Source organism: Myripristis murdjan, chromosome 6 (assembly GCF_902150065.1).
Source record: "Myripristis murdjan chromosome 6, fMyrMur1.1, whole genome shotgun sequence".
NCBI classification, from domain to species: Eukaryota; Metazoa; Chordata; class Actinopteri; order Holocentriformes; family Holocentridae; genus Myripristis; species Myripristis murdjan.
The window spans coordinates 663,873-678,894 of NC_043985.1; the positions used below are offsets into that span (position 1 = coordinate 663,873).

Sequence of the window (15,022 nt, forward strand, 5' to 3'; positions counted from 1 at the left end):
ATAACAAAAAATGTCACTTCAGCGGATTAACAAAAGAAAGTAATCAAAAAAAAGAAAAAAAAAAAAAAGTTCTGCGTCTGTCCTCTGCAGTCAAAAAACTGTCCCGCTTCCCACTCTTAACTGTCTGCATCTCTACCCAGGTGTCATAAATCACCTCTCAACTCACCTCTCCAATCAATGCAGACAGCCGTTCAGACAAACAATAAACAACCAATTAACTAAACGATCAGACAAACAAACAACCAATTAAATTCTCATAAACACCTGCTTTCAAATAAAGTTATAAATAAATGAATTATAAATTAACCATAAATAATTTTGGCCTCAACACCATCTTTCACAGTAGAACAATACAAGCCCACTCTTATGGTTGTCATGGTTCCAACTTCAGGTCTGACTATTCAGGTTATACTGTTCCAGCTGGGAACCAGCTTTTGCAAATACTTTTTATTGTCTGTTTTAGCCTGTGCCAATGGAAGGGTTTTGCCATATAAATAATACAGTGAGTGCCATCACAGCAATCTGTTCCTATGCCTATATCTTGACTGTTGATTTAAAGAGGGTTTGGCCAAGCTCTATTACATTACTACATAAACTATGTAAACAGTAATATACAACAGAATAACAACTTTTTGAAAACAAGCTGAAGTCCCTCATCAAAGTTTTGTACCTCTTTCAGCTGTTCTGCTCCTTCTCTGGGTTCAAAGTCCAGAGACCCAGAGCTGTGGAATCTCAGAGAATCTTCAGAGGTGGTGGACGGTGTCCGCTGGTATCTCTGGAGCTGGCCTGACTATAGACAATGAATAGAGAAAATGCTTCAGGAGTAGATGCTTCAGGAAGCACTCTATGGTTTGTTACATTTCATTTGACTTATTTAGTAAATTAGCCCACCCAAATTAACTTTAAGTAACTGAAATGAAAATAAGAATAGTCAGAAAAAGCAACCTTCGCCATGCTGCACATTCCCCCACATCAACACCTATATGTCTAGAAAGCTGAATGGTAAAAGATTCTGCTCGAATGTTTGGGTAACCTTGACCTTGACCTTGACCTTCCATACTGGATAGCTTGTTGCCAGGCTAACAACAAGCTAGCCACGAAAAGTAACTCCCAGGAACAGAGTTAGGCTAATTCTAACGAACAGACCAGGGTCCTTTCCAGCACAGCCTGTTAAAAAAATTTTATTTAACTTTTGTAAAATCCGTCAGCAGCTTTTGTAAAAGCCTTCAGCGCATATTATTGTTCTGCTTCAACTGTTTTTAGTTTTTATTTATTTAAAACAACTCTAACAACAGCATCTATAACTTTATCATGTATTTTCTTATGTTCTTAGCCAATGTCAGCTAATATGCTATTATCTCTCTGTCCCTGGCGCACGTTGATTACTGTCCTGCCCTACAACTGTGCTGACTGGCACTGTCAGTCTTTTAAATGAGAAATCATACTTGAATTGGGCAAAACTAGAACTGTATGAATTGCTAGAATTTTGTTTTAAAATAAAAGTGTGTTTCATCGGTCTGGAACAAGGCTAGCCCTATTAGAAAATGATGTGTTATAATCAGTTTTTGAAATTCTATTGTTAGAGATTGCTTTGTCCATTTTGGCATGTTTTGGAGAGCAGTGTCTCTGGCCAAGAGTCACAGTGAAGTAAGGGAGAAAATCTGGCACACATTCATTGAGGAAACAGACATTTTAGACAGAAACACACCTCCACTCTCCTCGTGGCCTCCAGTCTCTCAGTGTCTCTCCTCAGGGCTTCTTTGTCTCTCTCCAGCCTCCTCTGTTCCTCGCTCAGCCTCTTCAGGTCTCTCTGGTACTCCTCTTTCCTCCTGACAAGCAGCTCTCTCTCATCCTCAAGCTCCTTGTGCTTCTTTGCAGCTCTCTCTTCCTCTTCCCTTAGCCTCTCCTCCCTCTCTGCCAGAACTTTCTCCCTTATCTCCCATTCTTTCTCTCGTCGTCTTCTTTCTTCTTGGTATGCAACCTGTTGCTTCTGAAATTTAAAAAAATACATATATCAAGAAACAGAAGAACATAGATAACATAACATAACAAGATAGATAGATAGATAGATAGATAGACAGATAGATCAACTACATAAAAGTTAATTATAACAAGAAGGATTCACTAACTAGAGTGCAGATCTCTGCCAGGCATATCTCTGGATTATGGGCTATGTGCTGAGCAAAACTTGATAGAGACTGAGCAGCCATTTGTATTGTCAAATGCTTTTGTAATTACAAAATAAATTACTGCATGATTTATATATTTTATATAATACAGTACAGTGTAGAAAATATGCCTTAAAACTCCCAAACCATAGCTTTTTATTTTGTCTCTGTATCAGTTTCATTTTATTAGACACATTATACCAGTGGTCTCAAATCTGTGGCTCATGAGATATTTCCGGCTCTTTGCCAGAGGTCATATGGGTTTCAAGAAAAACACTGTTTCTAAAATAGAACAAATTAAAATGGATAATTTCAACTACTTCTGCTAGGTTCCACTCTCACACACAAAAAAACATGAATATTAGGAATAGCTTGCTGATATATAAAACAGTAATGGCTGTTATACCCATCATTTTCACCAGGGGTGAAATGTCAGGCTATGTAACCTATTTTAACCACCTATCAGACATTTTTTACAGTGTTGTCTTTCTTGTGGTCAGATCTGGGGGCTGTTGACTTGCAGAGGGTGAACTTGTTGGAAAAAACACAAATGTACATCAGGATTGTTTCACCCGCGATCAGAGCAAACACTGCCACAACAGGATAAAAAAACAAGTGAGCCACACAGCATCTCTAGGCTGGGGAGTGTTTGATTAGTTATTCTCTGATAAGTTCATTTACCTCTTGTTGATAAAATCATTTATGTGAGAGTGAAGTGAAACTGCTCCAGAAACAGACATGGTTCTGTACCTACTGTAAGCACAGCAACACCAACAACTCACTTTGCACTACTTCATCTTTATAAACACCCCAAATCATTTGTTCCTCTCCTCCCACCTGTGCACAGTGCATGCTGTGCCTGACATCAAAATACACAGAGAGAAAAAACAAATTCAAGAAACGGTTGAAACAATGCTTGCATTAGATGTTATAGTCTTTCCCACGTGGTCTCTCAGCCGCCTCTCTCGCTTGCTCTCTCTCTCTCACCAAAACAACCTGTCAGCTATTGCTTATAGCAATCTGCAAGCCAGGTCATTTACAAAACACTTCAGCAGAATAATTCCATTATCATTTTGGGATGTTTAGCCCTGTAGCGTCTTATTTGAGCGAGCGTATGAGTGACATGCCCTTAGAAAATCTAAGTTCCTTTTGTAAGCAGTCATGCAGCGTATATATCCAGGGCTTATTGTGGAAAAAATGTAAGTATTGGAATTTACTTCTTTAAAATCATTAAGGATAAAAAAAATGTCAGTCATCACATAGCATTATTATTATTGGATGTAAGGGAGAAAGGACGCTTTAGAAGTAGTGCCTTATACATAACTATATAGCAATGGTCATTAGCAAGGCTCTACTTTATAAGTACAGTGTACCCCCACTCATACGCTGACAACAGTGCAGGCTTAAGACAAGACAAGATGTGAAAAGTAAAATTAAACCTGCAGGCTGGCAGCCTCCTGCCGCTGCCTCTCCAGACTTCTCTGCTTCTCCTGCTCTATGAGGGAGGAGGGGCGGGAGGAGGAAGACGACGATAAAGAGGAAGATGAAGAATGCCTGGAGGATGAGGAGTTTGTGGTGAGCCGTTCCGTAAGGGCCTGGCGTTGGTCTTCAATCAGTGAGTCCTGCTGGACCACCACAGCCTGGTAAATGGGAGGGGGGAAATATTATCTGGATATTAACTTAAATAAGCAGGAATTCTAAACTTGGTCTCTCTCTGATGATGACACACACACACACACATACACATATATATATCTATATATATATATATATATATATATATCTATGTCTCTCTCTCACAGCAGAGGGCAGCAGTGCGCCATGGAAGCATCTAGTCTCTCTCGAAGAAGCATAATAAGCTACACCTGATGCATGACCTGAAGCCTGAGCACTGATGTCATGGCTACGGCTAATGCTACTGAAACCGGCACTAGCAAGAAACTACAGCTTGAAGACCCTCCCTTGTCGTTAAAATCTCCTGTTTGGGAACACTACGGCTTCCTGGTCAAATATTGCAACGGACAAAGACAAGTGGATAAAACGAAGGCAGTGTGCCGACATTGCTCAGCTGAGCATGGCACCACGACAAACATGCTATTTCATTTGAAACGGCGTCGCTCGAGTGTGAATATCTCTGGTACAAGAAAAACCACCCTAATGAAAACACAGTTGACTACGGCATTCAAGCAGCCTCTCCCTAGCAGTTCAGATCGGGCCAAAGCTATAACAACTGCCATCGGAGTTTTCCTATATATATATATATATATATATTGGAAAACTTATTTTATACATATTTTTGTTTATTTGAGAAAATTTTACCTATTGGAAAACTTATTATATATATATATATATATATATATATATATATATATAGGAAAGGAAGACCAAGAGTCACCTCTGCTTCTGAGGACAAGTTCATCCGAGTCACCAGCCTCAGAAATCACAAGTTAACAGCAGCTCAGATCAGAGACCAGATAAATGCCACACAGAGTTCTAGCAGCAGACCCATCTCTAGAACAACTGTTAAGAGGAGACTGCACCAATCAGGCCTTCATGGTCAAATAGCTGCTAGGAAACCACTGCTAAGGAGAGGCAACAAGCAGAAGAGATTTGTTTGGGCCAAGAAACACAAGGAATGGACATCAGACCAGTGGAAATCTGTGCTTTGGTCTGATGAGTCCAAATTTGAGATCTTTGCTTCCAACCGCCGTGTCTTTGTGAGACGCAGAAAAGGTGAACGGATGGATTCCACATGCCTGGTTCCCACTGTGAAGCATGGAGGAGGAGGTGTGATGGTGTGGGGGTGTTTTGCTGGTGACACTGTTGGGGATTTATTCAAGATTGAAGGCACACTGAACCAGCATGGCTTCCACAGCATCCTGCAGCGACATGCCATCCCATCCGGTTTGCGTTTAGTTGGACCATCATTTATTTTTCAACAGGACAATGACCCCAAACACACCTCCAGGCTGTGTAAGGGCTATTTGACCAAGAAGGAGAGTGATGGAGTGCTGCGGCAGATGACCTGGCCTCCACAGTCACTGGACCTGAACCCAATCCAGATGGTTTGGGGTGAGCTGGACCGCAGAGTGAAGGCAAAGGGGCCAACAAGTGCTAAACACCTCTGGGAACTCCAAACGCATTGAATGAGAAGGTGTGTCCAAACTTTTGGCCTGTACTGTATATATATATATATATATATATATATATATATATATATATATATATATATATAGCGCATTAATGTAAATGTCCCCGTTCCTGGTGTTGACGAGTCGACGTAACATCGACGACATTGCTTGAAACGTCTACGTGAAAAAGTCTGGCGTCGTTAATGCCCTAATATATACATGTATCTACAAACATAAATTGCATCTCTCACATAAATTGATGGATGATCAGCCAAAATGGTAAACATAAGATTCAGCAAGATCTTATGTAATACACATGTATTACATAAAATCTTGCTGAATCTTATGGAAATGCTTTATTTGTGGTACCTTAAGTGAAGTGAGCAGGTCATGTAGATTTGTGACGCTGTGCAGGACCTGCTGAATAAACATGACATTATTACATATTTGGTACTGAGGACAAAAAGGTGTATTGGAATACAGTTTTAAACTTTTCTGAAAAACATGGGCAGTGACCATTTAATGGACAGCAACATACAAGAGGAGGCCAAACTCACTGTCAAGCCAAATGACAACATTTTCTCAATATGATATTACATCCAATGAGAGCTTTGGAATTCATATCAAGGCCCCATATTTCCAAAACTGGGCAGATGGCAGCTGTGGACAATTTGCAAATTATTCCAACTTTCACTTTTTTTTTTTTTTTTTTTCTTGTTTACAGGTTTTAAAACAAAATTAAAACAAGTAAACATGTGACACAGTGGCTGAGGTAGTGGCTTTGATTTAGACCGGAAGCTAGCATATATTTACCTCATTATTTCTCTTGAGCAACATCTGTAGGCTGGTTGTGGCTCCCTGAGGAAGAAACAGACACTTCATCTTGCAGTTCACAGCACCTATAGCATCCATCTATCCATCCATCTATCTATCTATCTATCTATCTACTCAAACACATGTATATGTGTTTACATGTACTGGAGTAATGGCTGAACATTATACTGAACAGTATACTCAACAATCAGTCAAAATCAAAACTACAGCCAAGAAATCACTGTTACTGTTTGAAAATGTTTCTTTTAATTCAATCTTTATGTATGATTGCAAAGCCACTTTTTCACAACAAACCTCATCCTTGAGTAATCATGTCAGTTAGTTCATTTGGTACTATAGAGAACACTTTCATCATATAAAGTGCAAATAAAATTCATTGTGCTGTGTACGGAAGCTAAAATTATCTTTCTTTCAGTTGCTACACTACACTGTACACAGCACACTATACAGTTGTCCCTTGCTATAACGCGGTTCACCTTTCGCGGCCTCGCAGTTTCGCAGATTTTTTTTTTGCCATTTTGCATGCTTTTTTTTTTACTGGACTTATTTTTCTAGGAACATTTGAACTTTGAGAGTTTAAACAAGAGAGAAAAGTGAGAAAATGTTAATGCCTGTCTGAGAAAAGTGTATAAAGTGTGTAGTGAGGGGTTTTACAGCCTTAAAACATCTATAATAATTGTAAAAAAATAAAGCTGACTACTTCGCGGATTTCACCTATTGCGGGTTATTTTTAGAACGTAACTCCCGCTATTAACGAGGGACCACTGTATACATATATAAACTAGGCAAAAAAAGTTCTGCACCGCTTTTTCAGTCTATAATTTCTCCCCTTTATTTCTACCCAATAGTGTTGTATCTTATACAGTTGTAAAGCCTGATTCGTCCTCTTTCCAATGAGATACAACTTGTAAGGATCCTGTATTTCTGGAATGAGTGACAACGGTGATTGTGTGGGAAGCGACCAATTTTTTTTTTGAGAAAATCCCCTGCAATATTTTTTCAGTTGATCATTTCTCCCATTTAACAATACTGATTGGTGTTGTCTTTTATACAGTTAGAAAGCCTGATCAGTCCCCTTTTCAATGACAAGTTAGTTGTAAGGATTGTCAATCGAGTGGTATGACCAACATGGCTAAACATTTCCCCTCCCCCCCTTTTTGAGGGGAGCAAAATCTATAGAATGTATTTGTCAGGCATCGAACTTAAAACACAGTAAACACACCCTCTTCAACACACTGTCTGACTCAGTCCGGCGAAGGTCCAGTGATTCATCCCCTTCTTCTTTCTCTCCATCTGGGAAAAGAGAGGAAATTGATATAGCTGAGAAATGAGTCATTAATTGTCAAAGCAGGCCATTATCATTGAACACATAGGATAAACCTGATGTCACTTTACCCTGCGATACTTGTCCGAGCAAATTAATCCAACATAAGATGCAATGCCACTGATGACTATATTTTTTTGCCTGCTGTAAGTTAAAAAACAGGGTCAGACAGATAACTATCCAGCTATTGTCGACCACTTTGTGTTGGTAGCAGAGTACATGAGCGGTGTGGAGCTGGAGCGAGCGAGGAGTGGTGCGTCGTTATTTAACGCGGTGCGGTGGTGCGGGTTTCTTTATTGCCGTTCCATCGCTCCGGTGCGGAGCGAGTGGTGAATTACCCCTGCTCCCTGCCGCGTTCACGGCTCTTGATGAGGCAAACCTGGATCGACTGAGCGAGTTGATAACCAGCGTTGTGATACCGGTTATCCCCGATCACCATGATCTCCATTAGTGTAGCTGGTTAGGTCTGAGAGATCCAGGGAAAACTGAGCTTGCTTCGTGATACAGGCATCAGCTGTACTGCTACCGGTAGTACTAGCTAAGCTAGATAATAAGTTGGGTGATTCAGGACTTCTCTCATAAGCGCTGGAGCTCGATGACTGAGTCAAGGTTTGTTTTATTAGTAGTGGACTGGACTGGACACAGCAATCCCGGATTATTAGTTAGACTTTTGTTTGTTAGCACCGAGGCGGGGACCTCGCAGAGCACAGATCACAGACACATCACAGATTCACCTGCGGAACAGGTAAGTTATGTGTTGTCATGCTAACGTTATCTGATGGTCTTGTTGGAATACCGGTAACTGTTAGCCTTACTGTAACCATGGTAACGTTAGCTAACGTTAACGTAGACGTCACTTGTTTTATGTTGTTGTGCAGCTTGTGTGGGCGGGCTAAGTTAGCTATGGGTTAGCCTATTGTTGACTACCTGTTGTACTGTAACCCAGAATCATCATTACTAGTAATATGAGCGGAGCGGAGTGGAGCGGTATTTAGAGGAATTGGGGTGAGCGATTCGGTGCGAGGTGCGGGCCGCGGGGGTGGTTGGAGCGGGGCGTGCGAGCGAATAGCCGTTACTCCGTGAGTTTGGAGCGACTATTTCTTCCGCTCCGAACCGCTCACGTACTCTGGTTGGTAGCAGGCTGAGGACAATAACTCAAATGACCTTTATCACGGCCACATCTTCCAGCCCCTCCTGGGGGATCCAAATGCATCCCCTGGTCACCTGGGATATTAAGTCCCCTCAGCATGTTCTGGGTCTGCACCTGCTGGATGTGCCAGGAATACCCCCACAGAGAGGCTCCCAGGAGCCTCTCTGTGGAGAGGCCTAATTAGATGGCTGAACCACCTTGATTGCCTCCATCTGATGCAGAGTTCCATCAGCTAACTCTGAGCTCCTCCTGGATGTCTGAATTCCTCACCTTATCCCTAAGAACAATAGGCCCGTTTCCACCGCAGGAACTTCGGTGTAATTTTACGGGGCCGGGGCCGTTGTTGCGTGTTTCCACTGCAGGAACCACCCCCGAAGGACAGAGTTATGGAACTTTTACAGGGTCTAAACAAGTCCCTGCCTCGGGGTAGGTACTCTGAACGGCCCCAAAAAAGTCCTGGGTGGGGCTTGGGGTTTACTTGGTGCTGACTGAATATACTCACAACGGGATGTGGTGTCAACAGAAAGCAACAAAATAGCTGTCATTTTTAGGGACTCTAGTGTTAGCTTTAGCTAACGTTGGCGTCCCTAGCAACACTAGCCAACACTACCAAGCTAATGTGCTAAGTGACGTTAGCTAACGCTAACAACACGCTTTTTAGTAGGGATGAGCTGGATACTCGGCTGAAACGAGTATCCGGTACGGATATAGCACTGTTGCCAAGTACGACTATGATCTGAGTAATATGAGTCAATATCCGTGCTCGTGATGAATGAAAATCCTCATTAGGTAGCTGACTGTGTCCACGTTGTGTGATAGGCCAGTCACACACAGCGACCCTCCCCTACGCCGTGTTCCCCGCTCACACACACACCCACACACACACACACACACACACACACACACACACACAGAGAGAACCTCAGCACTCAGGTCTGACAGCTCACGTTGTGTCTCTCTTCAGTAGCTTCAGGTTTTTTCAGCTCGCTCTTCCCTCGGTCTGTAATCACTGATAGTCAGTAGAGTTTCTGCTAAACTTGACTGGTAACAGACGCAGTGCTTTTGAGCAGAGTTAGGGTTAGGGGTTAGGCCTGAATGCGACTAGCATCGCGTCTCTCACTGCCAACACAGCGCTTTTTTTTTTATTATTTTTTTTTATCAGCTGCTCCCTCTTGGTTTCTGATATAAAGTAAGTTGGAAAACTTTGCTCGTACCGGTCGTGGTACAGAGTCACAGTCTTAACACACACACACACCACATACACACATACATTAGCTCAACACATAAAGTATATTATTATTATTTTGATTTTATTTTGGCTGCATGCACTGAGAGTCTCACACTTTCTCACTGTAGTTCATAAAAAATTAATATAGTAGTAGTATAAATAGGGGAGAGTGGGGTAAGTAGTGTCAATTTTTACTTAAAGTGCTTCTAAAGCGACGGGATTACAGTAATGCCTCCAACTAAAATATGCACATATAGTTTAGGACGTTGTGCATCCCTGGGAACAATCACTTTGGATCTTATATAAACTGTTTGAGAAATATAGCTTTCGAAAAAAAAAAGTGGTTTTGTGGCACAACTTGCCCCTGGTGCAGGGTAAATTGTGCCATTAGAGAGAATACACTGGGGAAAATTGTGCCATTGATAATTGAAGTAAAACATCATTTTAATCTCACAAATGATAATGCTATATAAAAGCAAAATGAATTCAATACAAAATTATTTATTTAACATTTATTTATTATTTTAACAAGAACCCAGGCCACTTTTCTATAACAAGGCCTAGCGCCACATGAACACATACCCACAACAAAATAAAAATTCCAAAATGAGCCTGCAAATCATCTCCTCATTCCCATACACACCCAGTGGATTAAATGATGTTTGATGGACCTTATTCCATTTGACATGTAACAAACTCAATGTTAATATTCTGTGTAAAGACCAGCAAAGGCTAGGTGGATGCTGTAATAGATAGGAGATCCATGCAGCCATCTAATCTGGGGAAATATGTGGATTGTTAAAGTAGTAGTAAATGTGTCTTAGCCAGGTTACCAATTAATGTGTCATGCCAGATGTCTTTCTGCTCCGTAAGATCAGGAGAAACTGGATGTAATATATTATTGAACATTTGACCAACTTAATTCCAATTATTTGAGTTTGGCAATGTTTAATAAACACTGGATTCTGCCTAAGGAGGAGACTGCCCATGTGGTACTTTTGGCCATAACGTTGACACTTAGGGGATTCCCTCCAAATTAACAGATAACTGAAACAAATCTCATTGGCCAAACAATCTCATCCGGGAGGGTCCCCCAAAATGGGCTAAAACCACCACGCACCTGAGAATCAGGGAAGAGAGAGTATGGAAGAAGACATCTAACACAGAGGAGAGAGAGGGAGTTTGAGAGTCTGTTTTCCATCCGAGAGCACAGCATCCTGAGCTCAGGCTCTGACATCACATTGCTGATCGTGACTCCCTCCCAGACTGGTGCCTCAGACTGGCCCACTTTAGATCATGACCTATTATTATTAAAATCAAAAATATAACGGGTCACTACTATCCTTGAGCATAGAAAGTGGTTATATTGGAACTAATGCTGCTTGTTCACACACTCACACACCTGTTCCTTCCATACTGACAGGAGCAGACCCCCTTATCCTACTGGCTCCTGGCTCTGCCTCTGACACCAAATCACATTTTAAAAACTGTCATAATTCTCAGCACAAATCTGCCTTTTTACAAGCCTTCTGAATCAATTCAGGTCAGTTTCATTAATGTAGTGCTGAATCATCTAGCATCTCAGGACACTTTCATATAGAGCAGGTCTACACCATACTCTTCATTATATTAATTCTAATAATATTCACTCAATGAGCAATCCTTCCTGCCCACTCTGGACTTGTGGGCTCATGGCTGGTGCTTGGTGCTGGATCTTGCTTCTGACTCTGAGGGGCTACAAGACAAAGTTTCCCAGTTATGTGGCGTTGCATCATACCATTATTTAAATTATATAACGTGTGACGGCCGCCTGTCTGTAGGGCCTGCCAGGTAATCAGGTGGGCGGGGATTGCATCTAAGGTGATTGGGAGCACCTGGCCAGTCTCCCTTACAACCCCATAAAAGCAGCAGTCTTACACCATTCTCTCTCCCTCCTCTCCTGCTGACCAGACCGTCCTGCCTCTGAGTCCTGGGTTCTTTTGTTTGGTTTGGCTACGGCCTTTTGTTTTGAGTTTACGCATACATGCGCGCGCACACACACACACACACACACACACACACACACACACACACATGCATTCATCAGCAGACACACTGATCTTCCTACTTTACACACCTCATTTTTATCATTAGTTATATATTTTTGTAAATAAATTATTCATTTGAACATTATAGTTCCGCGACTCTCCTCTTTTTGTCATGGTCTATGAGCAAACGTTATGTTATACACTACTCACAAAAAGTTAGGGATATTCGGCTTTCGGGTGAAATTTCAGGATGAACCTAAAATGCATTATAACCTTTACAGGTGAACTTAATGTGACCTTCTGTAAACTTTTGAATGCACATGTCCAACTGTTCAATGTTTCTGTACTTTTTGCACAAGTTGCTGTTCTCTAACAAGGAGTTTAACGGCAAAATTCACATCAGGTGTTTGATGCTCCAGCTCATCGAGGTCGTATCATTAGGGAACGGCTGCTGGAGACTGGGGTACCTCAAATGGAGTGGCCTGCACTTTCTCCAGACCTGAATCCCATAGAAAACCTATGGGATCAGCTGAGTCGCCGTGTAGAGGCTTGGAGCTCTGTACTCCAGAACCTCAATGTCCTGAGGGCCGCCCTTCAAGAAGAGTGGGATGCCATGCCTCAGCAGACAATAAGTCGACTTGTGAACAGCATGAGACGTCGTTGTCAAGCTGTAATTGATGCTCAAGGGCACATGACAAGTTATTGACACTGACATTTTTTGTTATGGTATATCCACCACTGTTGTTGGCTTTTGTTTCAAGAAATTGTTTGAGATGAGGAAATCACCAGTGTATGCTTCTACTTAAATGCCCTACTTTCATGATATAATATCACTGTAGCGTGAACTTTTTACATTTTCCATAAATTTCACCCAAAAGCCAAATATCCCTAACTTTTTGTGAGTAGTGTATGTCACAACGCCACACAATTCATTGACTTGATAATTAACTTGAATGGTGGTTTGCAGGCAAAGTTCAACATCTTGCCTTACCCGTTTCATCGTCCTCATTTGTCGTTTCAAACCGCGAGCTCGTTTCATTTTTTAAATTTAGCACATTTGGCTGCGTCTGTTTCCAGAGCTTTCCTCGTTTTAATTCTTGCCTTCTCCGCGCCACCCTTGCTCTTTCCATTTTCCATCTTTCAAACACCACTGACCGAGTGCACAGACGTGTTACGACAGGGTGCGTCTGCAAAAAAAAAAAAAAAAAAAAAGAGCTGCCAGTGGAGGCGGAGGCGGCCCAGGGACAGCGGTAAGCCGCATACGTGATCAACCCACTGCCATGACTGAACACCGGCCCCAAAAAAATAAAATATAAAAAAAGTGAACACCGGCCCTCGTGGCCCAAACATCAGACCGGCCCACCGGGAATTGTCCCGGTCCTCCCGATTAGCCACTCCGGGCTTGGTTGAAATGCTTGTGAAAGTAAAATCCTTGGGAATGCTTGGTATGGGACCAGTGCCACTTCCGACTTTCAGCATTACATTCTGCTAGCCTATAATAAGCCAAAGTCCTCAGTTAATACTACCTGTGATCACAATAAAAAGACCCCATTTTGGAGGAATAAGACCCTTCTCCAACCTACAGCTCTGCATGTGTAGGCCCAGTACATGCAAATCAACGAAACCATAGAGCACATGAATCTGTGTGCAGAAATGTGTGTCTTACTCTTGCTGCTGTTCATCTGATGACTGTCAAAGCCTCCAAAAGTCTCTGCTCTCCTGGGCAGACACACTGGTCCTATAGTGCCTCCTGTTAAGCAAACTGGAGTACTGCACCCTGCTCCGCAAAGGCCCCTGTTAATTAAGTCCTGCAGTGTCTCAACTGGACAAAGAGAAAGACAAGATACAAAATGAACTTAGATTTCATCTCTCTCTCTCTCTCTCTCTCTCACACACACACACACACACACACACACACACACACACACACAGAGAGAGAATTAGACCAGATTAGACCACTGTGTAGGGTCTGTGCCCTTTAGCATTAAGGGCCCAGGGCTATCAATTCACTTAAGATAAGGCCCTCCTAACATTATAGACCAGTGATAAACAGATTAGCAAACAGTTTTTGTCAGTTCCTCTTTGGTTATATGGGAACATTTTAATGGGCAAGCCCCCCAAGTAGCTAAATAATTTTACTGTCTGGATGGCTGATGACTGAAATTACTAATGTGAATATGCCAAATCAAATTACAAACCTCCTCAGGCAATATTGAAGGACCACACCAGGGATTCTGAATGATTGGCCCATTAACTGCAATTTCCTCACATTTTACACTGCAACAAACCATTTTGCAAAGCATGTGCGGGGCACTAAAGATTTCATAACACATAATCAAAATCCCTAATTTTTTGAAAACGTGAATTTTTGGTTGAATCAGCCAGTGTTTCTGCAGCTAACAAAGTTGTCACCATTCTAATTCATAGAATTGATAAAAGCAAACATTTCCCCAGGGGCTGTTTTCTACCCAATTTCAAGTCCTCAAAACACAACAGTGGTGCTGCTTTTAAGAAAACTAATGTGGATGACTTTATTACAGTGATGGAATGAAGAAAGTTGAAGTCTCAAAAGTTCATATTCATAACATAGTGGAATGAAATGGAACTAATGGCTGAATAAAAGATAAAATACGATTGCTGGCTTTGGGAAAAGATTACCAAACACATTAAAGGCAGAATGAGTGGGATGTTCCCTAAAAAACAATGTGTAGACTCATACAAAAATAATCCACAAGAAGTGTGTGCTGGTGTGTGTATCTGCAGAGACCCTGCCCTCTGCCTAGATTTTCTTGTTTTGCTGAGCTCAGGACTACTCCAGGCCAAAACAATGCTCAGTGCCAAACAGCATGACATCCTGCTACCAGGAAGCTTCAAAAATCGTGGGTCATGGTAAAAAGAAAATAGTGAGGCAAAACGCCAAGCGCAGATACTGTGATGCTGTGACTCAGCTCCAGCCTTGGTCAGATCACCTGAATCCAGTATGTGTTTCTTACACTTATGGATATTTTTAATCAACTTTTAAGTCATGAATGAATGAATGAATGAATGTTTTATTTCGGTCATTTTCAAGCGACAGAAATCAAATACACCTATGAATACTTACGCACAAATATTTAAACAATAAATAATATTTCATTTCCTTTCAGTGGAAAACCAAAAC

General features: G+C 41.6%; 1 protein-coding gene across 2 annotated transcripts in view; it reads right to left on the reverse strand.

Moving 5' to 3' along the window:
• akap13 (A-kinase anchoring protein 13) overlaps positions 1–15,022 on the reverse strand; it is a 270,096-nt gene that overhangs the window by 5,814 nt on the left and 249,260 nt on the right. For both annotated transcript variants that reach the window (XM_030054645.1, XM_030054644.1), the window contains 7 exons: positions 13,529–13,684; positions 7,356–7,426; positions 6,113–6,157; positions 5,669–5,719; positions 3,608–3,808; positions 1,709–1,990; positions 671–790 (listed from right to left, as the gene is read on the reverse strand). In XM_030054645.1, coding sequence (XP_029910505.1) covers positions 671–790; positions 1,709–1,990; positions 3,608–3,808; positions 5,669–5,719; positions 6,113–6,157; positions 7,356–7,426; positions 13,529–13,684 — 926 coding nt within the window. The remainder of the gene's footprint in view (positions 1–670; positions 791–1,708; positions 1,991–3,607; positions 3,809–5,668; positions 5,720–6,112; positions 6,158–7,355; positions 7,427–13,528; positions 13,685–15,022) is intronic.